Source organism: Lichenostomus cassidix, chromosome 4, assembly GCF_008360975.1.
Source record: "Lichenostomus cassidix isolate B80296 chromosome 4, HeHo_3.0, whole genome shotgun sequence".
Taxonomy (NCBI): domain Eukaryota; kingdom Metazoa; phylum Chordata; class Aves; order Passeriformes; family Meliphagidae; genus Lichenostomus; species Lichenostomus cassidix.
Genome location: NC_139484.1, coordinates 65050244 through 65077834, shown reverse-complemented (window position 1 = coordinate 65077834; position 27591 = coordinate 65050244). Strand labels below are relative to the sequence as shown.

At 38.2% G+C, this 27591-nt stretch overlaps 1 protein-coding gene across 4 annotated transcripts in view; it reads left to right on the top strand.

The window, feature by feature from the left end:
* ZFYVE28 (zinc finger FYVE-type containing 28) overlaps positions 1-27591 on the top strand; it is a 149766-nt gene that overhangs the window by 56845 nt on the left and 65330 nt on the right. For all 4 annotated transcript variants that reach the window (XM_085059672.1, XM_085059671.1, XM_085059670.1 and 1 more), the window contains exon 2: positions 9660-9800. In XM_085059672.1, coding sequence (XP_084915798.1) covers positions 9660-9800 — 141 coding nt within the window. The remainder of the gene's footprint in view (positions 1-9659; positions 9801-27591) is intronic.

Below are 27591 nucleotides of genomic sequence, written 5' to 3'. Positions count from 1 at the left end.
CTTTTAAACATCATATTTCTCTTTCTTTTTGTGGTGTCTCCAATGTAGTGTTGTTTTTCAATACTATTATCAATTATAGCAAAAGAAAAATAGTTTGAATCAAATTCTTGCTAAGGCATTGTAAATATTACAGTAAGCATTACTGGTAATGCATTTCCTTCTAACATCAGTTCTGCAATTAATGCCTTTGTCTCTTTTGTCATTTTGCATACTATAGAAATGCCTGGCAAACAGAAGTTTGCAGAATGCATTTGGGGACAGCCAATGTTTAGTTATAATGTGAAAGTGATATTGCTGATCAATAACAGGTAATAGGCAGTAGAGTGTATGTGTAATAGCTTTTCTGAAAGCTGTTGTTGGGAATGTGGGAAAAGTGTCCATTCATTAAATAGGTAGTGCTGTAATTATGTTGGTTTTTTTATAAGTACCTAAACAGGCAGAAGCCAGGTTGCAGAAACTTGATCTTGCCAGAAGAAACAGTAATTTTTAACTCCTTGTATGAATCACTAATATGTAGTGACTAGGGGGCTTGGGGGTTTTTTGTGTTTTGTTTTGTTTGGATTTTTTGTTTTATTGCTCCTCTCAATAAATGGATATAGAGCTGTTCATATTAAGAGAATGTAAACCTGAATAACATTAATGGTTGCATTTAACTTCTGCTCAGTTTTTGTGCATTCTGTGTCTTGATTTAGAAGGAGCAGTTTGGGGGTGGAGAATAGCTGAAGACTGATAGAGCTTATCCAACATGCATGCTGATGAGGAGAAATGGTCAAACTCAAGCTGTATGCTGAGCTAGCACAGAAAACAGGAATAGCTGTACAAACCCGTTTGTCTCCCAGGAGAGATTTTCTGCGTGACCAGGAGACCAAGGACAGACCTTGAGGATATTGTCTGAAAAGACCTGGGAATGCCTAATTGAGCAAAAAATATTCAATTCAGCAGGGAGTGGGAGCAGGGATGCATGGGAGCACTATTATCCAATCAGTTTCCTGTCTTGCAGCAAATACATACTTGTTGTGTACTTGAGTATATTTTGTTGTTGTTGGACTGCTTCAAAAGTTTTAAATGTGGTTTAAAGTTCTCAGTAGTCTTGCTGTTGGTCTGTCTGGCTGGTGTCTCTCCCTTTTTTCTTGCTCATGTTCTGGTAATTTTCAAAGCCAATGTTCATGCTCACGTGTGCTTGGAAAAAGATACTAATCATAGTGTCAAGTCATTAAAAGCAATGAAGTTCCTAAAAGTTCCCTAAAAATTTAGGTAGGTCTCTGCCTACAGGGACGTGGGGACTTTGTGCAAAGAGAGATGGTGTTAAATACTTGGGATGGAGGACACTGTCTGAACTGTGTTCCTGGTTGGACATGGGTGAATCTCCACAGGTGGATGCTGTGGGAAGCACAGGACAAACATCCACTGAAGCTTGCTGTTATCTGGAAAACAGAGTAGGAAACACAGTTTGACTGATGGTGGCACTTGGAAAGCTACTTGTTTATATGGTTTAGCTGAAATAGTGGAAATAAGATCAAAAGATTTACTTATGCAAACATTCATTTGAAGTTATTGTCGAAGGCAGAAGCTGGGAAAAGTTTCTGTGCTGATGGCTCTAAGAGCAGTTTCTTTCATCACTGGGTTTGAGCAGATGCACTTCAGAACAAAGTTTTGATGAAATCTTTTTGTTGCAATGATTGATTGTGCTGCTGATACGATGCCAAGGTAGTTAAATCCCAAACATCTGTCAAGGTGTTCAGCTTGAGCTTATTGAAAGTCTCCTACAAGGCAAATGAGGTTATGTATGAGCAGCTTTACACAGATGACGGTGCTTTTATTAAAATACGATATGGAACACCTCAGACTCACCCTAAGTAAGTTTGCTGAGCCAAAGAAAAATAAAGATGCACTTTGAACATGAAAAAACCTGAGGAATGTGCTGTGCCTGTTAATACCTGAGAAGGATTACGGAGCAACTCTCTTACAGTCAGCAGGCTTGAACTTGCTAGGTCAGGTTTCCCTCTTGTTGGGTTTTTGTCTATACATATTTTATGATCTAGAAGTAGAAAGCTGTATATGGCAGATGGTTAAAAATGGGTTGGTTCTGAACAGCAAAGCAAAATTCATATTTTACCAGGTCTGCTAAGCATGACCAAAATACTGGAATTACAGACCTGGGATGGAAAAAATAATTTAGGAATGTGTGTGCTAAAAAATGACAGAACCAAAAAGAGTCTTCAAAACAATCCTTTAACTGCATAAAGTGGTTGGTTGAGGTTTTTGGGTTTTCTTCTGTTGGGGTTTTTTGGGTTTTTTTTTTGGTTTTTTTTTTTTTTTTTAGAATAAAAAGTCTGGTTCTGAAAGGAAAAAAGGTTATAGCAACATAATAACTAGAGAGAAATTAACATGTTAGACATGTCTAAGAAAAGGTCTTTTTAATAAATATTTAGAGACATCTGTTAGACATAGTATAACATAACCAGAGTGGGTTAAAAGCCCTCTGCTATGGTAAGTTGTGAGGACATGTAGTGTGGCAAGATGGTTTGCATTGCTGGAGGACAAATTGCTGGGTGCCACTTCCAAATGCCACATGATTCCTCTGTGTCAGGTGAGGGCTGTACATCTGGAATTGAACATAATCAATCAACAAGCCCAGGGAGCTAAATTGGCTGTTTTCCTCTTGATAGGTAACAAATCACTAAAAGCGCTGCAAAATATTTTGTTTGAAGAGATGCTTAGTGCAATATTTGAGTTTAAATACAAAAATCTAGACAAATCTGAAGCAAACTGCATAAAAGCATTTAAAAAACCCTCAAAAAACATTCAAAGAGTGATTTGTACATTTCAATACGTATCCTGACAAGCTGAATTTGTTGTTTCTAAGTAAATATTTGTTCTTTAAACTTGATGCTCTTGCAGCAGCTGAGAATGAAATCTGATTAGCTTAAGGTCAAACTGAGATATTAGCTGCTGGAGAAGGCTTTGGCTAAGTGTTTTACAAGTTCAGAGGGGTGGGTTGACCTTGTCTGGCTGCCGGGTGCCCACCGAGCAGTTCTCTCACTCCCCTTCACAGCAGGCCAGGGGAAGAAAACAGGATGAAAAAGCTCGTGGGTCAGGATAAAGAGGAGTAGATCACTCACCATCATGAGCAAAACAGATGCAATTTGGGGAAGGTTAATTTCTTGCTAATTAAAAATAGCCTGCTATAGGCTGGATGAGTAGGCAACCTTGAAGGCTACCCAGTCTTCACTTGGAAGAAGTGGCTGCTCCATCACTCCCCTGTAGCAAAATCCCTTTCTCTTCCTGGAGTCCTTCTTTCCTAGAAATCGAGGCTGTGCTTCAGCTGCACAGCACTCCTGTTCCACAGAGTAGATGTCCGAAAGCTTCAGTAATTTGTATTCAGCATATGCTTATGTGCTTCCCCCAGAAAATATGGATTTGAGCACATGCTTTTCCAGATTAGTATTATGAACACTCAGAAATAGAAACTATGTACACTGACTTAATCTATCATGGGTGAAAACCAACAGCATGGCAGTCTCAGATGTTTGGTACTTTAGTTCAGCATAACTGTTACCAGATTTTCCTTTTGGGGGGTTGGAACAGATTTTCCTTTGGGAGGTTACACCCGATGTAGAGAAAAATGGAAAAAATTATCCACCTGATTTTTGTTGTCCAATGAATCATTGTCTCACTGGGGTTGTTTGTTTTGTTTGTTTTTTTGCTTAAGGTGCTGCTAGCATTTTATTGTGTTAACAAGCTGTTCACCTGTCTTTCTTGCTTGTGTAATGATATTCTATAGATAAACACAGAGCAGCTGGCAAAGTTTTACCCAGGCTGTAGCTTTTTTCACAGTGCTTGTTTTTTACATATCCTCGTGACCAATTATGAATTGTTGTGTTCATATCTGAGTCCTTTTTATGCATGTGCAACACCAGTTTAAGACTTCATGACATTGTGAAAAATATGACTGTTGAGGGAATTTTTTTCCTTTTTTTCTTTAACAGATAGCACATCAGATGCTCAGTAGATTAAAAGGCAAATACAACAAACTAAGTAAAAACCCAAAAATCAAACAACCCCCCTCTGCATACAACTCTGTACTTGGACCAGCAATTCCTTTTTCATTTAGTATGAAGAAACATTTTTGCTGCTAAAGCTTCTGACAGTTAAATGCCAGAATTTTTGACTTGCCTTCCTGCTAGAGAATTATTGTTTCTTCTTGCTATTTATTAGTGTTTGAAAATCAATGAAAAATTCAAAGTGTCTGTCCAAAGGAAGGGTACGAATACACTTGCTTACATGTGAGGTGAAAAATAAGCAGATGTAACAATTTGCTGATACCTGTTTTTGAAGAAGTCCCTTCAGTCTTTGGAATTTGTCATCTGCCAGTCAAACCTACTACTGCAGCTGTGACTGGTGTAAAGAGTTTTCAATTTACTAAGTTTCTGCTGCTGTAAGTACATTACTTTTTCACAGTGGCAATAAGTAAACTTTGGACTTTGTGCGTAAATCCTGTCACTTTTGAACAAAAGTGTAACATCCTTATGATGTTACGTAACTCTTGGTTTAATTTAATTTGCTTAAAACAAGTTACTTGCAGCCTTAGTTGTATGTTTTGAAAATACTCATCAGTGCCTTTATTTAAATTGCTGAGGGCCTAATTCTGCCATCTGCACAGAGCTTATAACCAACTTGTTCAGTGAGTTGTTTTCCAATACAGAAGCATTGTTTTCTGTACATTGCAGAGTAGAAGCAAGTTTCTAACCTATATAGCTTTCATGAATGCTCATCCTAAAGGGAATGTGCTTTCACTTGGGAAGTCCCTTTTTAAAAAAATTCTGTGCTATGCAGTGGTTGTTCATACTTGAGACTGTCTGATAATGGCATCACTTATTGTGGGGAATGGAAACTTTGAGGTTGATCCTGCGCTTCTTTTCCTTCCCTGAAAATATAGTAGGCAACAGATTTAGACAGTGAACAACTGGGCCCTCCTTAATAGAGACACACCATTGTTATGAGCTGCTTCTGAGGCAAGCTAACTGAGATTCCTGTTAATAAAATCCTTGGGTTGAATTAAACTGAAAAGACACCAAGTGACCAGTGTATTTATGAGGCAGATATATTTTAAAACAATTCAATTACAGTGAAAAGTATGTGGGCATATTGTTTCTCTTCTACAAAAGTATAAAAATATCACAAAATACATAAGGAAGAGAAAGAGAAGGAAAAGATAAGAGTAGACAGTTTTGAGGAAAGATGTCACCACCACCTGTGGATCCAGTGATGAGACTTGGTCACTGTTTTGGTCACAGACATGATCCATTGGGAGCTGGAGGCCCACGAAACAAAAAGGTGGTCAAGTTATATACATTCAAGCTGGCATGGAAGTGCCTTGATCCCTTCCTGGGGAAGGAGTACTTTGGGGTCCTTGGTGGTCTCAAGCCCCTTCTATTTGTCCTTCCCACTCCTTGACTCCACTTCTGTGCTTCTGCACTTTTATTTGGTGTGCTCACCATGGACCTGAACAGTAAAATTAGCTCCTGAAAGATTCTGCCCTACATTTTTACAGCCCCCACTTTCAGGCACATCCTGTTCTAACTTGCTCACTCAATTGGTCATTGGTGTTTGAGGCATAGCAATGCATTAATTCCTTACTGTCCAGGCTCCTAAAACCACCCTTTCCCTTTCTACAGGGGGAATAAAGGAAGCTGTGTAGATGCAAGACAGTTCCACTGATGTGAGTGTGATGGCCTTTCTCTAAAACTTTTCACTTCAGCTGTTAGAGCTGGAGCAGAATAGAAATGTTTGAGCAGGCAGTTGATGTTTAACCTTCCTGGTTCAGGAAGGGCTGTGTCATTTGGACCCTGCAGCAGTTAAGAGTATTGCACTTGGACTGTCACCAAATGCTGTCCTGTGATTGTGAAGGCATTTCATAGAATGTGTAATAAAATACATCTATTTGTGTAAATTGCACCTTTTACCAAGTGGTACTTGAAAAGTTACCCCAGTGGATGAAGGTTTACTTTGTTCCCATGTCAAAAGGCCATCTGGATTTACCATCAGCAAAGGCATATAATTAATGCTTTTCTGTATAGTTTCTTTCCGTAGGGATCAAGTCAGGCTTTCTGAGTGTGTGGGAGAAACATAAATGCTTAGTGCTGGAAGAGTGCCAGCGAACAAAGGGAGTTCTGGAGCCTTTCATCTCAGGTCCATGGACTTTATTTTAAGCAGGGTTGGATTTTAGCTGTTGTTCTGAAGACTTTAGATCAGCAATTCAAAAATGATGGATGTTATTTTCCAGAGGACTACTGGCATGCTTCAGAAGACAGGGCTGTCATTCACTAGCTGGGATCTTGCTCATTTGCTTGGTTCCTTTGCTTCTGTCTGTTCTTTGGCTCATTTGAGATCATCATGTCATCTTTTTGTGCTGAGGGTGGTGGTGGCTGCATTCCTGTTGTGATCTCAGTAGAAGAAAAATCCTGAGCAAAATCTATACTTCTCTACAAAGGAACATGGAAACCTGAGGGAAACATTTCCTTTAATATTCAAACTATGGACTGCTGTCAGTTCTAAGATGATGCACATTTTATGTTACTCAAAAGGAGGTGGTACTGATACTTGAAAGCTGCTGTTAAAAATTGTGCAAAAAAGTGCTTGCAATTTTCTTTCAAAAAGAGGACATTTCCCTAAGAACCACCCTTGTTTCTGTAAATGTGATTTTCAAAGTTATTCTTAAATTCCAGAATTACTGTGTGGTTTGAGATTGCTCTGTTGGCACCCTGGCTTCTTGTTGATAATATATTTTTTGGTCTCTGTCCATGTTAGGAAGTCTGTGCTAGAATTTTTCCTCTCTGTTCGTTGTCTCTCTTTTTTAGGGACAGTTTCTGGTCTACCAGCTTGTTTACAAGATGTGAGAATAGCATCTTCTGATAGCATGCAATAAATACCTTTATGGACCTGTTACTTGTCTAATAACCTGTAGCTAACAGGTCTCTTAGTTTAAGATGTTTTCTTTTTAACATTCTCTTATAGTTCATTTAAATCCTGTTTGAAAAATCAGATCAGAATGCAGTATGCAATAAACTGGATTAACCCAGTCCTGGTCACTGTTCATTGGCAGGACTTGATGGGTAAAGCCAGAATGTAGACAGTTCAACAGTTAATACAACTTTTTCATATGGACAGGTTTTTTGCTGACCTTGTGGATGGCAGGCAGGCATCTTCTGATTTTGGTATCTGACCTGTTGACTGGAGCTCAGTAAAAAGTAAAAATCATTAAAATAAATATTCAGTGAGTGATCTTTCATGAAATAAAAGAAAGATATACTATTGTATAACATAGCTAAATTCATGTGTTTTGTTTGGTTGGTTTTTTTTCTTTTCTTTAATTAACTAGTGGTGTGCTGATTCCTGTCTTGGAGCTGGCTGGAATGCTAGTTTGTGTATATCATACAAATGGGGGTAGCAAGTTATGGCCCATATATGAAATAATGGTTTGAAATCTGTGGAGAATGTTCTCCAGTGGTGTGGTATGTTGTGCTGGCAATAAAGATACTGAGGATAACCTGGGCCATTTGTTGGGCTGAATATGTGGAATATAAAGAGACATTAGGCAGAAGGAATGTAAGGTGTACTTGTAGAATGAGACTCCTGCCTGGAGAGCTCATGCTCAGGAAGGTGTTAGGATGATAACAGCAGTATCACCACGTGCAGAAAACTTCTGTGCAACCAAACAAAAATTCACCCCAAAGATCCCAAACCCATTTGGGCAGCCTTCAGTGGTGATGTGGTTAAAGAGGTTACTGCAGTCAGTGGATACAGAAATAAACAAATAGAAGTAATGCAAATACTTGGTGCTGTAGTGGATTAAGGCAAAATGAGCAGTGTTGTTGAAGTCCAGCGAATCAAAACAAGAACTTAGATGCATTAATTTGTTCTTAAATGGGATGATTTCCTGAAAATAACAGGATAAGTGGTAGGTTTTCCATGAGGAAATTAAGTATTTTTATTAATTTGAGTATCTGAGGACGGGAATTGCTAATTCTTACTCTGCCAAGGAATAGTAAGGAATTTGGATTAAATTATTTGAACCATATTTTGTATAATCTGAAAGTAAAAATTGGCATTGAACATGGCACTATTCCTAATTTTCTGCTACCAAGTGAAGTAAATTGAATTTGTAAAGTTGTGGTTATTTGCTTTAAGTGGCCTCCTGTGAAGAGATTTAGAGTTTCATGCAGTTTCTGCTGGCCAGGGACCACATATGATTGACACAGTTAATCAAAGATCACACTACTAATCCACACCAAACATAACACAGTTGAGAGAACTCAATTAAAACTTTTGTTCCTCCAGTTGAAAAAATCAGCCACATGGGAGCTAAGTATCTCAGGCGTGCTTGTTTTGCTTGAGACCAGTCTTAATAAATTACCTTATTTTGCTTCTGCAATGCAATTTAAATGTTTAAAAATCAGCAGTCATGCTTTGCCACAATTCCACACACAGACTCCTGCATCTTTGTTTATTGACTTTGTCTAGAAAGTTTTAATAGTTGTGGATAAATGCTGAAGGAAAACATAATCAGAATTAATAAAAATTATTAGGTAGGGAATGCTTAAATGCTTTACTAAGCGTAACTATAATTACAGAAATTTAGAGCTAAACAACATAAAATTTAGTAGTTCAATTTCATGCTCTCCCTCTTATTATCACTCATTTTGAATTTTGTTTGTTTGCCTGACCATATATCACAAGCTTTATCCTTTTCCCTGGGCACCTTTGTGTCAAGGCTATAGTGAAGACAGTATTAAAGAGCAGATTGTCGACAGCTTACTCTTAAGATATTAAAACTGGAATTTCTAGCTGTTAATGTTAAAAAAATTCCTTTTATGATGTAACCCTTTATTTTTAACATTTCTCAATGTTTTTGTGGAGGCATTCTTTATTCTTTTGGGCTTTTTATTATAATTGCTGCTTTGTTTTAATGTGGCAAAAAATCCATTATGATAATTCTGTTCTTTGCCATTGAAAGACTCGTGATGTAGTTTTCTCTCTGTAATTCCTTGTTTAGTCATATTATTATTTGTTTTGTAAAGTGCTTACATCTCTTTGGCCCTGGTTGATTCAGTACCTTTGCCTTCTGTGGCTTCATTCTTGTGATGCTCAAAGGGAGGATTCTAACCAGATGATGCTGCAAAGGTTACCATGGTGCTTGATAGATTTTTCCATTGCTTGATAGTTTGGGCAGGTATGGTTTGTTTGTTTTAACTTGGAAAGCAACTTTGTCCTGTTCTGCCTAGAGCTGAAGTCTGCTTTTGTTTAATAAACAAATCTTGTGACTCAGTTGCTTGCTCTTCCAGGTAATTATGCCACAAGTAGTGAGAATGCCAGGGTGGTTTTGGAGATAATGGTAGCTGAGTAATGTCTCAGATTTATTATGTGGGAGGTTTTCTGAGAGGTTGGGTTGTTTTTCTTTTTTCTTCAAAGTAGAAAATTTTACAAGTGTGTGTAAGTATCTCAAGATCGTTCTTTTCCATGCTGCCACACTGCTTATCTGGCTTGTATGTTAAAAATAATCACAGTAAATACAACGAACTGAAGTTGTTTTAGTTTTTGATTTGGTTTTGGGTTTTTTTTGCAAAAATAATGTAATATTGTCCATGTCTCCAATACAGAGAACAGATCCACAGCTCCTTGCTCAGTTCTACTATGCTGATGAGGAACTAAATCAAGTAGCAGCTGAACTGGACAGTTTGGATGGAAGAAAAGACCCACAGAGATGTACACTGCTGGTCAATCAGTTTCGCTCCTGTCAGGTAATCAAAGTGGCACCTTCCTGATTTCGCTGGGATTTTTATGTACATTTAATGTATTACATTAAGATTTTTTATATTAATTAGTTTTTATTGTCAGAGGTTTCTAAATGAACCTTTATTATATATATGCCTTTCCTTACTTTAAAGGGTATATTCTTAAAAATACTATCCATAAATTAAATTTCCTACATCTCATCTAAGAGTGTTGATGCTTTCCCTGAATAAGAATACACATTATAACCTTTTTTTTTTCTTTATATAAAATAAGCATACAGAGCTTACTAGGGCATGAAAAATCTTTCAAGATTGCAAGCAGCAAAAAATAGCCATGTCATTTGTTGCTGCTCAGCTTTCATACCTCATGAATCTGATAGTTTTTCATTAGTAAATGAACTACATTCAGACAGCTGGTAGATTTGCTCTTATTTTTTGAAGGAATATACTCTGCTTCATGTAAATGGTATTGAAGATGAGAGGAGCTACCAAGGAACCAAGAAAAAGAGTGTTTTTATCTGTAAATTATTTCAGAAATGTGAATCTGTCTCAACATTCCCATTGCAAAATACAGTTCACCTAAAAAAAGGTTCCTGAGAGCACTTGTTGAAATACGGCTGTGCTTTGAGCCAGACTTGAAGGGAGAAGAACCACAGACTGCAAAGATCAATTCAGCCAAATCCAGCCCTCTCAATAATTTCATGCTTTTGTGATTTATGTCCTGTTTTTCACTGGGATAGAGTTAGCTTTCTTCCCAGTAGCTGGTGCAGTGCTGTGTTTTGGATTTAGGGTGAGAAACACATTGATAACACACCACTGTTGCTAAGCAGTAATCAGGGACTCTTCAGCTTCTCAAACTGCCCTCCCAGAGTGAAGTCTGGGGGCACAAGAAGTTGGGAGGAGACACAGCCAGGACAGCTGACCCAAAGTGGACAGAGGAATGTCGTGTACTCTGTGGCATCATCTCAGTATGTAAAACAGGGGGAAAGCTGGCTGGGGGCTGCTGCTCAGGAATTGGCTGGGCATTGGCCAGCAGGTGGTGAGCAATTGCATTGTGTATCACTTGCTTGGTATGCTATTTTTATAGTTCTTGGGTTTATTATTGCTGTTCCTTCCTTTTTCTATCCTATTAAACCATATTTATCTCAACCCATGAATTCTACCTTTTTCCCACCCCCGTTCTCTCCCTGCTGGGGCAGAGGGAGTGATCAATGGGTTATGTGGTGTTTAGCTGCCTGCCAGGTTAAACCATGACTATTTATTAAGAAAATAAATTCACAAATGGAAAAGCTATTGAGAAAAGAAAATTTTCCCTATCATGGTCTATACCATTTTTCTTCAAGTTTTTCAGTAATTAAGTTCAAATTTTTAGAGGCAGAAACTACTTTTGTTGTGCACTTTGTATTTACATGAATGCTTTGATTTTTCCTCTCCCAGTCACATCCAAGAAAAACACTTTAAACCAAAGTAGATTCAAGTCCAGAATGTACAATGCTCAGGTGGTAGGAGGATTTCTGTATGAAAAATAGATGTTTGCTGTTACCTCAGGAAAATTGTAAGTGGAAAGACCATAGTAATAAATACACATTTACATCCCCACCAAGTAAAATATGGTACAGTTAAATGTAAAGAATGTATTTTGATTCACCCTTGCTAATTTTTTTCCCTGTTATTCCTAGTAAAATGTACTTAAGTTCATTATGTGGAAAAATTTAATCACTAATCATGTTAAGATGAGTTTCAAGAAAAGTGCCCTGGTCATTTTAGGAAATGTTCACATTAAGTTAGCTGAGTGTTGAAAAGAAAAAGTCAGGTGTTCTGTATTCACTTGCAAGAAAACTAAATTTTAAAAGTGCAGCTTTTTGAAGAGCACTTACAGAGAAAGAGTTGACAGTGAATATATTGTTATGTCAGAAGCAATTTTAATACTTCTGTCTACTGTGAATATCTTCACTATTTCCTACTGTGTTGTTCTGAGAGAAAAATGTGGAGTTAAGGGTTTGCCAAACTGGAAGCTGTACGTTTATTACAGTGGAAATGCAGTGACTTGGAGGGAAAAAATAGAGGTGAGAGTTATCTTCAAAGGAAGACTTCAGTCTTCTTTTCTATGTGACAGATCAGCTGCACCTAAACCACATTTCACAAATATTTATCTGACTTGTACAAAACCTCCAGTAGTGGATGTTCCACAAACTTTCTAGTCAAATTCTTTCCAGACTGGCAGGAAAGGTTTTCTGATAATAAGGGTGGATTAACAGTATCATTGTGCAGACAAATCTCCCTGGTTGTTTTATCCCTGGTGGTGACAATTTATTCCCTGTTTCCCCGCAGGCACACAGGCTTTCTGATGTCTTTCCCTTAGTACAGGCAGACCTTAAGAGCTATTCTATCCAAAGTAGCTTCTCTGGGTGTTTCACCTGTAGAAATGCAAGAAATTCAGACTCTGATTGCTCCTTGGTCAGTTTGCTTGGCTTGTTCTGTAGTGATTCACTACCTTGTGACTCTTAATATCTTCTGATATCTGGTAATGTCATTTGTCAAACAGATTGCTGTTACTAAAACAATCTGTTGCTAGAGCTGAAAGAAAAGATGGAGGGTTTTTTCATGTAGCTATTTTTGAAATTTGTAATTTTCAAAGTTCTGTAGAATAGGTCAGATCATCATCAAATGTCGTGTCAATAATGGTGTTGCTAATTAGGTCTTACATTATTTTGTAGTACTTTGTGTAAATGCAGTGTTTTTTGGTTTCTTTTAAGACTTTGTCCTGTAATTGCTAAGCAAGAGAAGGAACAGTATTTTAGTAAGGATTCAAAGTGTAGGTATTTGCTGGCCAAATATTGCATGGTAGGAGTTAAAATCGGTTTTATCCTAAGGTGTGGTGGGGTTTGAGAATGATGGAGAGCCAACAGCCAGCCCTGGGCTCAGAATGTTGTGTATGTAAAAGTAGGGTAGCAGCTGCTTTGTGCAGTACCTCTGATATCTGCAAAAACAGTCATGCAATTCTGAGACCTTTTATTTAGAAATGTGCACTTTCTGGCTTGTCAAGCAACGCTTTTGAAAAGTGTTTTGTGACCACAGAACAGAGTTAACCAAACTCACAGTCTTTGCATGATTTTTTTTCCTATTTTGCCTTTTTTTTTTCCCCATGGAAAGCTTATTTTTAAGATTTCCAGATTATTCCCAGTTTTTATCTCGATGCAATTTACAGAGGCATAGCATTTCTATCAGATTTTAGTGTTTTCTAGGGATGAAGATTTCTAATATTCCATGTCCTTCTATCTTGGCATTTGTGTTTCAAATTAATTCATAGTTCCTGGGTTACTTATTTTCAGATCATTTGCTGATAGTGTCTGCTTGATTAACAGATTATATTTTTGAATTTTATTTTTATCAGCTAGAGAAGGGAAATGCCTTTAAATTAATGCTGGTTTCTTTTTTTTAATGCTAACAAGTCTTACAAACTGTGGTTCTTGGAGAGAGGTTGGGTGTTATGTTGGATCTCAACCATATCTGAAGAGCCAACTTTTATATCTTTGTGTCTGCTTTGAACTTATGATAGTTTATCATAGATAGATAGATCTCCAGGTTTATTGTAGTATGTGTACAGACTCAGACAAGCCAGAAGGTCTCTGCTCAAAGAATTTAATACTTCATAGTGGACATACTTAATGTTTTCTATCTTAACAAAACTGGCAGTATCAGTCAAGGCAAGTTGAAGGTATGATGCATTGTGTTATTCCTGTGGATGTGCAGAGAACTGCAGTCTTCAAGACTGTTGATGCTTCCTTAGTAAAGAACTGCAACTCTAAATGTTGTCTTGTACTGTTTGGTCATAATACTATCTGCTGATAAGAATCACACTTTTTACAGTAAATTAGCTTTTCAGAATTTCTGAACATCTTGCAGCTTGGTTTTTAAATGCAGTGGGTTGACTGTACAGCAGGATGCTGAGTAGCATAATCCATGAGTAAGAATGATGAGTAAGATAACTGTTTTCAAAGCTTCACTTTTCATTTTCACAATAATGTGATGTAACACTGTTTTCCAGTTATGGGTGCCTATTATAAAAATGCCATCCCTCATTTTCCTTTGGTGTTTGCATGTCAGTGTTAAAATACTGTGAGAACATAACATATCTATCAATACAGTATCTTGCATTTATTGTGTGATTAATACCTATTCAGCAGAATAAAACACTTCTCTACTGGTTTCTGTTAAGATTAGCAATACTTAAAGTGTGCTGAGATGCATGATGAAAAGCTGTGTATGTTTTTTTAAATGAGCGAAAAGCTAAGTAGAATGTCATGCTTTGGTTTATTGAACTTGATTGATGGTTATAGAAGGCAAATACTTTTTTTTTTCCTTAAGAAAAACATCTCTGCATTAGTAAATCTTCAGTAATATGCAGTGCTGGTTCATCTGAGGGTTTTTCCCTGCAACACAAATCATTGCAGTATTTTTGTATTAGTGGTATAACAAGGTGTCCTTTCCTATGCTACTCACAACATCACACAGTATTGAATTTTGCAAGAAGTGATGGTAGCTCATGTACACTTCTGAATTATTCACTCATGCATTCATGATCATTCTCTAAATTAATTTACTTTGAACCTTGCTTTTTTCACATTGATTAGTATTTTGTTAGTTGAGTTGGTAAACTGGTTTAAAACATTTATCAGCTATTTAAATGGAGTTAGGTTTATTGTTAAATATTACAAAGCTTCATTGATTTTGTTTAAGAGCAAAGAGTTAAAAACCACATTTGTTTCTAATGTCGATTTTTGTTAGGACTTGTCAGGTAACAAACCTGTGCTTAAGTACTTCACATTGTGAGAATGTTTTTAGGATCATAGTCCTTGCTTGCTGTTTCAGTACACTGAGAATTATTCCTCTATGTACAGTGGTGAGGTCTCAGAATAGCATATGAGTCAGTTCCAGCATGGTGTTATCAGCATTATTCCTGCAGATTGTATCTCAGCAGTGTGTCACTTGATCTGCTGAAGTGCACAAGGAAGGAATTTGCCCCATCAGGGCACTGACCTGAAGCAAACCATAGACAGGTCTGTGCTTCCCATTTGCACTGTTCCACAGAATATTTGTATTTGTAATATTTGTGAGATGTGACAGTTTCTGTGGTTCACTGGTAGGAGTGATGGACACTGCATTGACTGTTAGGGCAGCTTGGGAAGCACCTCTTGAGTTACTGCAATTGGCAGCCCAGCATTTGCAAGTCAGCTTTTGGCAGTTTCAGTTTGCTGCAACATTAGGCTTTAAAATGTAGCCTTTAGTGGAGTATTTCCTGTGTAGGTCACTCCTTCATACAGTGCTGGGAAGCAGGCAGCTATGAATCTGAACTTGATTATTCACTGTAGCAGAGCCCTTAGAGAAAGCTAATAATATTGTTGTGTTGTTATCACTTGTCTGTCTCAGTTTCTGTAGCAATACAAAATATGTGGTGAGTATTATCAAAAATGCTGTTTTTCAACCAGACATCTCCATATTTCTTCAAGCTCAATTTAACACAAAAAAAAAGCATCAATGTCAAATAAGCTGAGATACAAGTGTCAGTGGAAACAAAGTTTTGCCTTCACTGTAAAGGAATATGTGTTACAAGCTGAAGGAGCCTACTGTGGAGTGTGAAAGAGGATATAAATTGAATGTGGCAAACAAGGAGTAAAGAAACTGGGAGCATAACTGGGGCATCTGCTGGGGAATAAAATCATAGAGTCATAGGATGGTTTGAGTTGGAAGTAACCTTAAAGATCACCCAGTTTCACCCTTTCACTAGGCCTGGTTCAGGAACACTTCCAGAGATGGGACAGCCACAGCTTCTCTGAGCAACCTGTTCCACTGTCTCAGAACCCTCCCAGTGAATTATTTTCCTCATAATAATCTAAGCATGGCTTCGTGAAAGTCTTGCCTATCAAACCTGATTTTCTTTTATGAAAAGGCAACTTACCTAGTTGATCAAAAGGAGCCAGTTGATACAATCTTTTTGGATTTCAGTTAAACTTTTGATACTGTCTCTCTCACAGGATCCTTCTGCACAAGATGTCCAGCACACAGCTGGATAAACACATCATGAGATGGGTGAGCAGCTGGCTCATGGGTCTGGCACAAAGGGTTATAGTGAATGGGAGGACATTAGACTGGTGACCTGTTACTAGTGGGGTTCCACAGGGCTCCATCTTTGGCCTTGTGGTCTTCACCATCTTCCTTAATGACTTGGATGCAGGACTGGGAGGGACACTGAGCAATTTCACAGATGGTACAACACTGGGAGGAGCTGTTCACTCTCTCAAGACAGAGAGGCCCTGCAGAGAGGCCTCGACAAATGAGAGCACTGGGCAGTCACCAACCATGTCAAGTTCAGTAAGAGAAAGTGCCAGATTCTGCTCCTGGGATGGGGCAACCCTGGATGTATGGACAGACTGGGGAATGAGGACCTCAGAGCTGGGTGCAGCACTGCAGGTGGGGTCTCAGGAGAGTGGAGTGGGACAGTCACCTCCCTTGACCTGCTGGCCATAATTCTCTGGAGGCAGCCCAGGATACATTTGGCTTTCTGAGCTTCTAGGGCTGCTTCTTTCAGTTTTTCATCTACCAGTACCCCCAAGTCCTATTCTGCAGGGCTGCTCTCAATCCATTCATCACCTAGTCTCTATTGGTATTGAGGATTTCCCCAGCATGGGGGAGGACCTTGCACTTGGCCTTGTGGAATCAAAATTTTAATGCAAAAAGAAAATACGTGCTCTTTATTTTTGAAACATACTTTTTGCATATGTTGAAAGCTTAGAAGTGCTATTTTCTTTCTGAAGATGGAAATGGATGGTTAAGACAAGTCTAGAAGGGGAGGAAGCTCTTTGTCTGATACTGTGTAGTGTTTCACTGAAGCAGTGATAGTGCTTGATAATGGGTGCCCCTAGGAGGTGGTTACCAATCTCAGCCTGATACAGGAATAGCAGTCCAGTTGTCTTTCACATCAGCTTGCACCATCTGTGTGGGCAGATTTCTGTATTGGTTTTTTATTTAATTAAGAAAACCCCAAAAACCACCAGCAGTAACCCCCAGATAAACAAACAAAAACCTCCAAACAAAACAAAAAACCAGAAACAACTGAAACAAAACCAAGCACATGAAAACACCAGACCAGCAAAAATCTAACCCCAAACAAACAAAACTTGCAGCACAACACCATCACATAGAACTCTGAAATTGTTGCAGAGTTTGCAAAGTGCTTAGTAACATTTCCAGAGTGGAAGAGAAACATGACTGAGCTGAGTGAATTGTCACAGAGCATGCGTTGATTTCTCTGAAGTGGGAAATGGAAAGGCTCTTCAGTGTGTGACATTTGAGTTTTCTTATTATATATTTTTAAAAATAAATAAAAGTTGATGTAGCATGAAATTACAACACAGGTGGTAATCAATAGTGCACAAGGGTGAAACTGAATCTAGATTGACAAGTTGCTAAATAATGAAAAGAGAACTTATCTTTGTATACAAAACACAATTAATTTTTTATCACTGAGAAAAGGAATGTGATTGTATTATGTTAAATGGTGCATGCTGGGGTAGCCATAGGTTGTTATTAAAGAGACTGTGATGCAAGGTTATACTGTACCATCTGCTCATGATGACCACAATAATTGCATGCAAACTCCTGTGGAAAACCACTGGCTTTGGTGGAAGATAAGGTAGTCATCCCTATAAAACATGAGGTGATAACAGGAGAGCAAAATGAATATTTTATCTGTACTTCAATTAGAACAGTTTCTTCTTTTGCTCTCAAGTTTTATTCATATTAAAAGATGCAACATTTTCTTCTTTGTGAAAGAGAAGCCAGATATGGAGGGCTTCTAATTTCAGAGGTACTGGAGTCTTCTAACACTCATTTTCAAAAGATAAGATGATTTTTTGTTTCTTTATGTGTGATTATTTGCCCTCAATTATACTTTTTATATTATGAACAATTGGCATGTTGGTATTTGACTGAATATTGACATAGTGGACCTGAGACACAGTGGTATAATTCCCAAAGCATTTGCAGGCTAAATGAGGACAATGGAGCTAGGTCATTTTAAGCCTGACTTTTCTCAGCATTTGTGAAGTAAGAGACTATACCAGATCCAGTTATGTAGGAATTAATGTAATGTGACGTCTCTGACTATCAGGGGCTTTATAATACTTCCACACTCTTCAGCAGTGCCATCAGAGGATTGCTGTCAGCTCTGCTATAGTGTAATTGGCTAAATTCTAATTTTTTTTTTTTGCTGTTGCAAAGAAGGATGGATTCTAGTATCAGCCACTGAATTGTTTGTGTAATCTCATGGCTTAAATATGCTGTGATTTTCCTTCTTTCCTCCATATGCACATGGTAGCACCACGTTAGCAAGACTAACAATATGTGCAAATTATTTATTTTGTGATGTTTCTGTACTTGGGGATTAAGTCTGTTTTCTTCTGTTAGAAACCTTTTCACTTAATCGTACAGAAAAATCCCTTCCATTTATTTATTTTTTCTTTAATGCTGGGGAAGTATGATAAGAAAGACAAGAAGGCAAGTTATTAATTTTTTCAAGACAGTTCTTAGTGGTGGAATTTAATTTTCATTGTGACCTTAACATACTTGAAAGTTAAAGCCTGTTTTTTAATAAGAAATAATTCATTTCATAATAATGGATTATTAAGAAGAATATTTTGTGGAACATTGTGCAGTCTGGTTTTCTCATGTGTCAGGTTGTCATGAGTAAGTTTTCATTAAACAAAATCCTTGAATGGAACATCCTGAGTTGGAAGGGACCCACAAGGATCATCAAGTCCAACTCTTGTCCCCACACAGCACCATCTTCAGGAGTCACACCATGTGCCTGAGAGCATTGTGCAAATACTCCTTGAACTCTGTCAGGCTTGGAGCTGTGACCACTTCTCTGGGGAGCTTTTCCAGTGCCCAACCACCCTCTGGTGAAGAACCCTTCCTTCATATCCAACCTAAACCTCCCCTGACACAACTGCAGGCCATTCCCTCGTGTCCTGTCACTGTCACCACAGAGCAGAGATCAGTGCCTGCCTGTCCTCTTCCCCACATGAGGAATTTGTAACTGCAATGAGGTCTCCCCTCAGTCTTTTCCTCCTGGGACAACATCCCCAGTTCATTTGTTTGTCCCTTAGTCCTTACCCAGAGGTTCTCAACTGTGCCATTGCCAGCTTCAGGCTCTGTGCATTCCAGCCCCTCCATTACACACAGTGCCAGCCCTGCCTCACCTGCCCTCCCCATTCCTCCTGGAGAGCCTGGAACCATCCAACAGAGCAATCCAGTCACAGAACTCATCCCACCAGGTTGTGCTTATGCCAAATCTCTGGGACTGGGCCAAGGCTTCGAGCTCCTCTTGCTGAATCCTCATGCTGCACCTTTAGATGAAAGCCTGTAGGTGTTTATCTGCATACATTAAACATTGGACACAACAAGGGCTTCTACATGTTGGAAGGAGAGAATACAAAATAATTTGGAGTCTGAAAGAATAGATTAATTTCAGACTGCCCTTTTATTACTATTAGTGTATCATTTAACAATAAACTACCAATTGAATGGCTGGAGTTTAAAGTGATGGGAAGAAATTAAATTGTTAGCCATTAGGGTAGCTTGTTCAGTCAGTGTAACTTCATAATTAGCCAGAGAGAATGAGAATCTTAAACAGCTCATTCATAACTCCAAGTTCCTTTTGGAGCAAAGATGCACTGGCTGTCTTCTGCCACCAGCTTACACTTTTGAAAGAATGTGTGTTAGCTCATTGCAGCACAGTGTTCTTGGTAGAAAATAATGCAGACTTTAAGATGGTAATGAAAAAAAAATGACTAATTTTTGAAAGTATTACATGTATGAGTAAGCTAGTGTTGCTTTGAAGAAGTTTGAAATGATTGATATGAAAACAGCTTGTGATAAGGACAAAGTTGATGTTGGAGAGCAGGTTTCAGATGGGAGGCTTTGCTACTGCATGCTTTTGCACTGCTTGCACACATAAAAACTTCCCATTTTTAAGGGCTTTGGGAAATCTGTACTAGTGTGAAATGAATTATGCAGAAAATGAGCTGTTGGTTAAAAAAGTTTACCTTTTTGCTTATACCACCTACTCTCTCCTGCTGGATTTCCAGGTTTTTTTCTGTGTAGTGCTATTTTTTCAACACTTCTCAAAGTAGTGCTGAGGTGAACAGCAGCAGCATTACCCCAAATACACGGTTCTTCACACTGTGAAGAAATAAAGCTAGATATTTCTTATATGTTCATACTGTTTCTTGTTCTATATTTCTGAGAAAAGCCCTGAATTTAATTCAGAAAATGTAGTGCTCTTGATACTAAAGTATGATGTACACAGTATAAATTCGTAGGTTTGCTCTGAGAATACATTTTCAGTTCTCTAGAGGTCTCAAGGTTTCTGTGCCTGAAGATTACTTACGCAAATACCAACCAACAGATATTTGTATTCTTTGATTTCTCAATCGCCCCGCGGTGTCTGTAACTACTGCTAAAGTTGTTGCTATTCTACTTACACAGTGCTCATAATCAAACAGTGTAATAGTTCATGTAGGGCTGTTAAATGATGATCATCTTGAGGCTGCAAAGCTTGTTGAATTGATTTGTGCAACTGAGGCACTGAGCTAAATTGCCTTTGTGATGTAAGCTCTAGTAATTTTTGCTTTAGAATTCTTCTGATACTGTGAGAAGGTCTTTTTTGGTGTGGTTTTTGTTCTCTTTTTTCTGTTTGGGTCTGATGCAGACATAAATAATCAGAGACAAATTCTAGCAAGCTTTCAGAGTCGTGTACTTTTACTTATGTGGTAAGTGGTATGAAAAATTGTTTTTAATTTTCATACATTTGTACAAACCTCTGGCCTCAGTGCCAGCCTTATTTATTATTTGTACAATTGTCCTCCATAGGGATTTTGCAAATTTGACTGTAAAATAATTTAACCCTGTAGCTGGAATGTGATGAGTTTTCTCAGTAGAATTAATTAATATATTTGTGGTTGTCTGGCTTTTCTGCAATGCAAATATATTTTATAATTGAGAAAAGAAAATTATGAGAGGATTCCTCAACCAGGAAGACAACATTATCTTGATGCAAATTTTTAGGGGAACTTTAAATCACTCGTTTAAAATACAGACAGAAGAAATGATTAGAAGCTTGAACAGTCTTAGAATAAAAGTCTCCAAAGGTTTGGGCTCCAGAGTTTGGAGCCCAACTGTTTTTGGATATAACTATTTATTTATGGTATAACTTCACATTGGTCTTTCTTTGTCTTTTGTCTATGGCTGCACAACTTCAGCATAACTCAATTAATTCTGTACTCAATGAAATCAGATTTTTCACTGGTTTTTAATGTTAAGTATGTTCTTTCTTTCTGAGCAGGTAAAGGCTTTTAAATTTATAAGTTCTGTGGGTTACCAGTGAGCATTATAACTCTATTAATGGAAAGGCATAGAGTGATTTCAGAAGGAAATATTTCTGTAAATTTGAGTGGTTTTTGTCAGAGTTCTGTGACAGCTTGGCCAGCTGTGCATGTGGGTTGCCCAGTCTTTGATTGAAGCAAGCCCTTGGGCACTCTGTAGAAATGTTATAAACATTTTAGTTTCAGTAAATGCCTTAACTTTATTGCTTGGATATGTAGTTGAACATAGGCAAACAAGATAAATGAACTTTGATTTTATATATCAAATGTGTATTTCTGTGTTACTGCACATAGTTCTTTAGGCATTATTCCATGGTCCATTGGCAGCATCAGTTTAAAAGTTTTCCATTCCAAATTTACACTAGTCTTATTCCTATTCCCACACTTAAGCATGGCATCCCTCAAAGCGCATCTTCGAGAGAGCAGTGGGTTTTAGATCCTTACCCGGGGCTGGTTTAAATAAGCTGTGGTCAGCTTTACACTTGGGAACACTTGTTCAGCTGTGCTGATGCACACACCTGCAGTCATTCTGCGAACCTGAGTGGTGAAATGACCTGGGTTACTCTGCATCAATGCACTGAAACCCTCACCGGTGCCCCCAGTACAAGAGCGCTGAGAGTGCTGGTGACACCCTGTGACAGCCCCGAGGTGGGGACAGAGGCTGCAGGGGAGGTGAGATGGTGAGATAAAGGGCTGAATTCTCGAGCTGGCCTTGCTGCCAAAGGCTGACACTGCGAAATGGCCTGACGCCAGTCTGTGATGAAAAGTGGCTTTCTGTTTCAGGAGTAAAAAAAAAAACTTATCTGAAGGTGTCTCCTACTGTCCAGTAAGTGGAAGTGGTATGAGAATAAGGAATCTCTAGGGGGAAAAAATACACCCTTTCATTCTGTCCTTTATCTGAATTGTACCCATGCTGAAGAGAAGCAATTTTTACAAAGAAAATCAGCATCAACAAGCATCCCCTGATGAAGAAGGTGTCTGTGATGAGCTGTTAAAGAGCTCAGAGGACAGTGCTGTAGTGGATTGGCAGTGAGTTATCTAAGAAATACTAATTGTATCATTAACATTCCTGACAGGAGCAAACTGGGACTATGTACCATAATCACTGTGAACAATGAGGCAGTTCAGAGGTGAGATGTTTTCATGTTTGATCGCATCTGTCCATTGAAGAACATTTTCTTGTAGAATTAGGCAGAAATAGATCTCATTAAAGGAGACAAAATAGCCAAAACTGAAAGAAATTCCCTGCTGGGTTCTGAAACCTAATGATTGGGTAGAAGTTGACAAGAATCTATTCCTGATGTTATTTTGTTAATTGATACAGAGGTTAAACAGTGTGGATTGAACAGCAGTACTTTTAGCTGAAGTAATGGCCAAGTCTTTCCTGCCTGCCTAATTTCCAACCCTGGAGACATTATATTGGTTGTGTTAGTAGAGGTCAGTGAAGGAGACAGCAGGGTAATTTTTGAGATCAAGGGAAGAAGTTGACTGAAAGAAACGTTGATGTTCACAAAGTTTATAAACTGTAGCAGACAAAGATACCTTTTACCAACTGAGGGAAGAAGTAAGAATGAAAAGCAGACTCTGTCCCGCTCATTGGACATTCCTCATTGATATGTGGTGAGCAGGGATTTGTGGTTTTTTTCTGAATTGTATCTGTGTTTGAGGCTTTCTAAACTAGAACAGAGCTGGTGGACTCTAGAAAAGTTCTCATAAGGTCTATATTTAAGTGACTTGATGCGGAGGTAGAAAAGTCAGAAATATGTGCCAGGATTAGGCAGTTGTCTGACATGAGAGTGAGCCAAGCCTTACTCAAAGAAAATTATTTTCTTTTATACAATGTCTTCCAGTTTAATTTAGGTGTGGACAGTGCCAGTCTAGAAAAAAGGAAACTGAGAAAAGCCATTTTAAAGTGATGAGGTCAAGATTAAGCTTAAATCTGAGGCAATGCATGTATCTGCATTACTTTTTTCCTATCATAATAGAGGTTGTAAATTTGGGTGTTTTTCCTCTGGGGTTTCCCTCCAGTTCAGTTGTTTTATAACTGATGGCAACATTTGTCATTTCATTACTACTAGTAATGATAACTTGTGTGAGTTGCACTGCTCTAACAGATGTCTTCTCTGTGCTGCCTGACATCTTCAAACAGTTGGTGTCAGGTACCTGTTTGCTGTTTGGGTTTGCCATTGAGTGAAAGCTCTTAACATTTATTTTGCAAGCAGACAGACTTGTCAACACTTTCATATGTTTTCACCATATTTCACTGCAAATGAACTTGAGTATAATTGTTCTAAATATAGTAAATAACCTATTACTATTAGAGTTGATTTTTTTTTTTGTCTGTTGGGCTTGGTTCACAGGTTTTAAACTTACCCTTTTTTCCCCTAGTAATGTCACGTGATCAGTGGAATATTATAGTTGGGTAAAAAACAAATGTGCAGAATTAAACATTTGTAATCAGTAAACAAAATAACTGTGTCTTTTAAAATATTCTTTAACAGCTTTTCTTCATCATTTTTGGGAAACTTTTGGTCACTATAGAATAATTAGCAAACGGTTACAAAATATAAAATGCTTGACTGTAAGTTGGGTCATCAGTACAACTCCATCAACCAGCAGCAATTTTATTTCCTTTCTACATTTCATATTTGATCTTATGTAGGGAGTGATTAATATTTTAAGATACTTTTTTTTTTTTTAGAAAGAGATCCTAATATTTGGTACTGTAGTCTTAAATTGTACTTTCCCATGTTAACAAGTTTTTTCATGTGTTTCCACTAGCTCATAGGGATCAAATAGGTCATTCTGAGAAACTGCCTGTTATCTAAGGCTGTGGACAGAGTGGAATGAAAATGCTGTGCACTGCAGGTCAGGGAATTAATTTGCAGCAGAGAACCATAGGGAAGAAAGCTGGCTCCATGCCAGCTCAGCAATGAATGTGTTGGGGATGCAGGATGCTTTCACTGCAGCAGGGGAAGGCAAAATGAAGATGGCAGTAATTCATGATGACATCTCCTTCATTCTGCCCTCTGTGAATGGGAATTCCTCTTTTATTTATTGAGAGTTGTTGTTGCTAGGCTGGGGCAATGCAGAATTTAAATGGCCAGATATCCAAGTTGCCTTTTTGTGGTGAATTTTGGTATTACTCTGTAATGGGCTAGGTTAAACTAGGAGCTGCTCCCCAAAGCTCATATGCAGAAAAATCCTGTTACTTTTAGAAAGTGGAGCCCTGTGAGTTGCACCCTCAGTTTGCAGATGACACCAAGTTGGATGGAAGAGTTGATCCCTTGGGGGCAGGAAGGCTCTACAGAGGGATCTGGACAGGCTGGATCAATAGGTCCAAGGGTCTGAGGTTCAACAAGGCCAAGTGCTGAGTCCTGCCCTTGCATCACAACAACTCCTGCAGTGCTACAGGCTGGGAAAGAGTGGCTGGAAAGTAGTTGAGGGTGCTGATTGACAGTGACTGAACATGAGCCAGCTGTGCCCAGGTGGCCAAGAAGGCCAAAGGCACCTGGCCTGGATCAGCACTAGTGTGACCAAGCACAAGTTTTATGAGTGGCAGAGGCAGCTGGGGATGTTTAGCCTGGAGAAAAGGAGGCTCAGGGGAGACCTTATCCCCTCTCACAGGAGGTTGTAGCCTGGTGGAGGTGAGACTCTTCTTCCAAGTAACAATCAATAAGACAAGAGGAAATGGCCCAAGTTGTGCCAGGGGAGGTTTAGATTGAATATTAGGAAAGCTTCCTTCATGGAATGAGTTGTCAAGCATTGGAACAGGCTGTCCAGGGCAAAGGCTGAGTCACTGTCCCTGGAGGTATTCAAAAGACGTGTAGATGTGGCACCTGGGGACGTGATTTAGCAGTGGACTTAGCAATACTGGGTTAATGGTTGAACTGGGTGATCTGCAAGGTCTTTTCCAACCCAAACAATTCCATGGTGCTCTGTTGCCAGCGGGAAATAGTCAATTAGCTGATGAGGCAAAGAGAGTCTGAAAGCACAGCCTTTGGGATCTGTGCAAGATGGACAGGAGGGAAAGCCATGGAACTCTCTGCTGTCTAGAGACTTTGAATCCCCAATGTGAAAAAGCTGTCTGGGTTCTGAAGCTGGGACTTTTCTGTGTACTTTGAAATCCTGTTTGTTACATCAGAGAGTACAACACCTTATTATAGATTTCTTCTATTAAAGTAACCCATAAAAGGCTAAATACTAGCTAATTGGTTTGATTATGGTAAAATCTTCCTTTATTTTTGGCATTAATTTGTGTTCATCAGTGACTTCTGATTGTCATAATGTGATGTTGAAGGAGTTCTGGAACTTTACATCAAGCCAGAAAAGGTAACAAAAAAATTTGATCAACTTATTTAAATGAAGAAGCTAAAATATTGTCTGTTAAGCTCATGGTGTTATTATCACAGATGATATTGCCTGGGGTAGATTCTACTGGTAAATCAAAACATGGCTGTTAAAGAGGTACTGAAGAGCACAGGAAGTTACCTTCCTTTGAAGAAGTCTTGCAGAAGACCTCAGACAAGTCAGATTAAATTTAATGGTGTGGAAGAGCAGTGTAAATTTTATCAAGGACATGTACAAAAGGATAACTAAGTCTGCCTTTTGTTGATCTAAACATATGTTTCACAGCACAAGAAAGATTATTTCTTGGCATTTTTTTTATACCTATTCTGGAAGCTAATGCAGCAGTTGATGTTACCTTTATGCTCTGATTATTTAATATATGGGCAATTACTGCTGGGCCAAAAATAAACCAACTTTTTGTCCTCTACTGTGGCTACCTACATACATTGTCTCACTACCACTCATTATCTTCCCTATCAAAATGAAATGTAAGTGCTCTCTGTTACGTGAAACTCTGAGCTGTGTTTTCCAGGAAATGAGGAGGTTGGAGTAAATCCCAAAGCAGAATCTCTGCAGTGGCTGCCTGTGCTGCTGTAAAGCCTCAACAGAGCATCTGAAACAAAACTGTGCACATCCCAGTATGCAGATAAACCAAGAGATAACAGATAAAGCCACCAAAGGATGCATTAAAATCCGGAGGCTTTTATGTAGAAAGATGGATCAAGTGAAAGATTTACTACTTCAATTCCAGCTAATTGATTTCTCTTGCTTAAATTAGAGCAAAATTTCAGCGCTACCATGTATCCAAACCCATTCGTTATTAGCTTACAAAGCAGAATACTGTAATTAAATAAATTGAATGTTTCTTGAAGCTCTTCTAAAGAAAAGACTAATTTGCTTACAATGCATTGGATAGACTGTCTAAATTGGCTGGCATCCTTCCAGTTTTAAAGCAGCTGAGATTTGAAATTATTATGGGAGAAAATATTCCAGATTTCTTATGTAAGTTGCTCTGCTCTGGGTGTCATAAGAAGAATGGAAGAGGGAAGGGAAGTAATGGAGAATTGTTGGTTTGTTTTGGCTTTTGGTTTGATTTTTTTTTTTTTTTTTCTGTAGGAAGATAAAATAAACCCTGTAGTACAACAGAGAATTTGGGAAATTGCACATTTTAAAACAGCAATTCACTTTGTAGAAATCTTTCAGCATTTGTAGACTATATAGCAAAATTCCATCAACTGTTCCTTCCTTAATCTTCCTGAATCCCTGCTAGACTAAGCAGGAAAAGATGACCACCTTTTTAATTGGCTTTTTCACTTAGCTCTCTGACAGAATGGCCAGCTGCCTGTGTGAAGCCAGGTAACTATACAAACAGCTGCTACTGGAGATGGAGCTATTGTGATTTATCTCCATTGGGAAGTGTATGTTAAAATTCGAATTACCTGTGGTTTAACTCAGTGGTACTGCACATATTAAAAGAAATACCTGACTCAAAGTTTGGTGTACCTGGAGGTGTGTTGGTAGGTCTTAGGTGCTCTGGAGGAGAAGCATCTGGAGATTATGAGAATGTTGATGAATTGTTTAGTTGGTAAACAAATAAATTATATACTTAAAAATCAGTACATTGTAAAAAGCTGAATTATCTTCATTGCATCCTGTTGCCATTAGTTGCAATATTTGATTTAATTGCATTAAGGTATAAAATTTCATGATGATTGTTATAATTATCTCCTGAGATGATTTAGACAGAATCTTAGTGCCTTTTAACAGGTATAATAATTAGAAAAACAGAACAAAACCATGGAATGGTTGCTTACCAGCAATGAGTCTTCTTGCTTTTGCATAAACTGTGCTTTGATACATCAGGAATTTTGAGTATACATATAAGGGATTATGCGAGGGGAATTCAATCCATCTTGTAGCTGCTGTCAAATAAGATTGCATTTAAAAAATAATCCATTAAAGTAAAATAAAATTTAGGTAGGAAAGTTTTTCGATATGGCTTT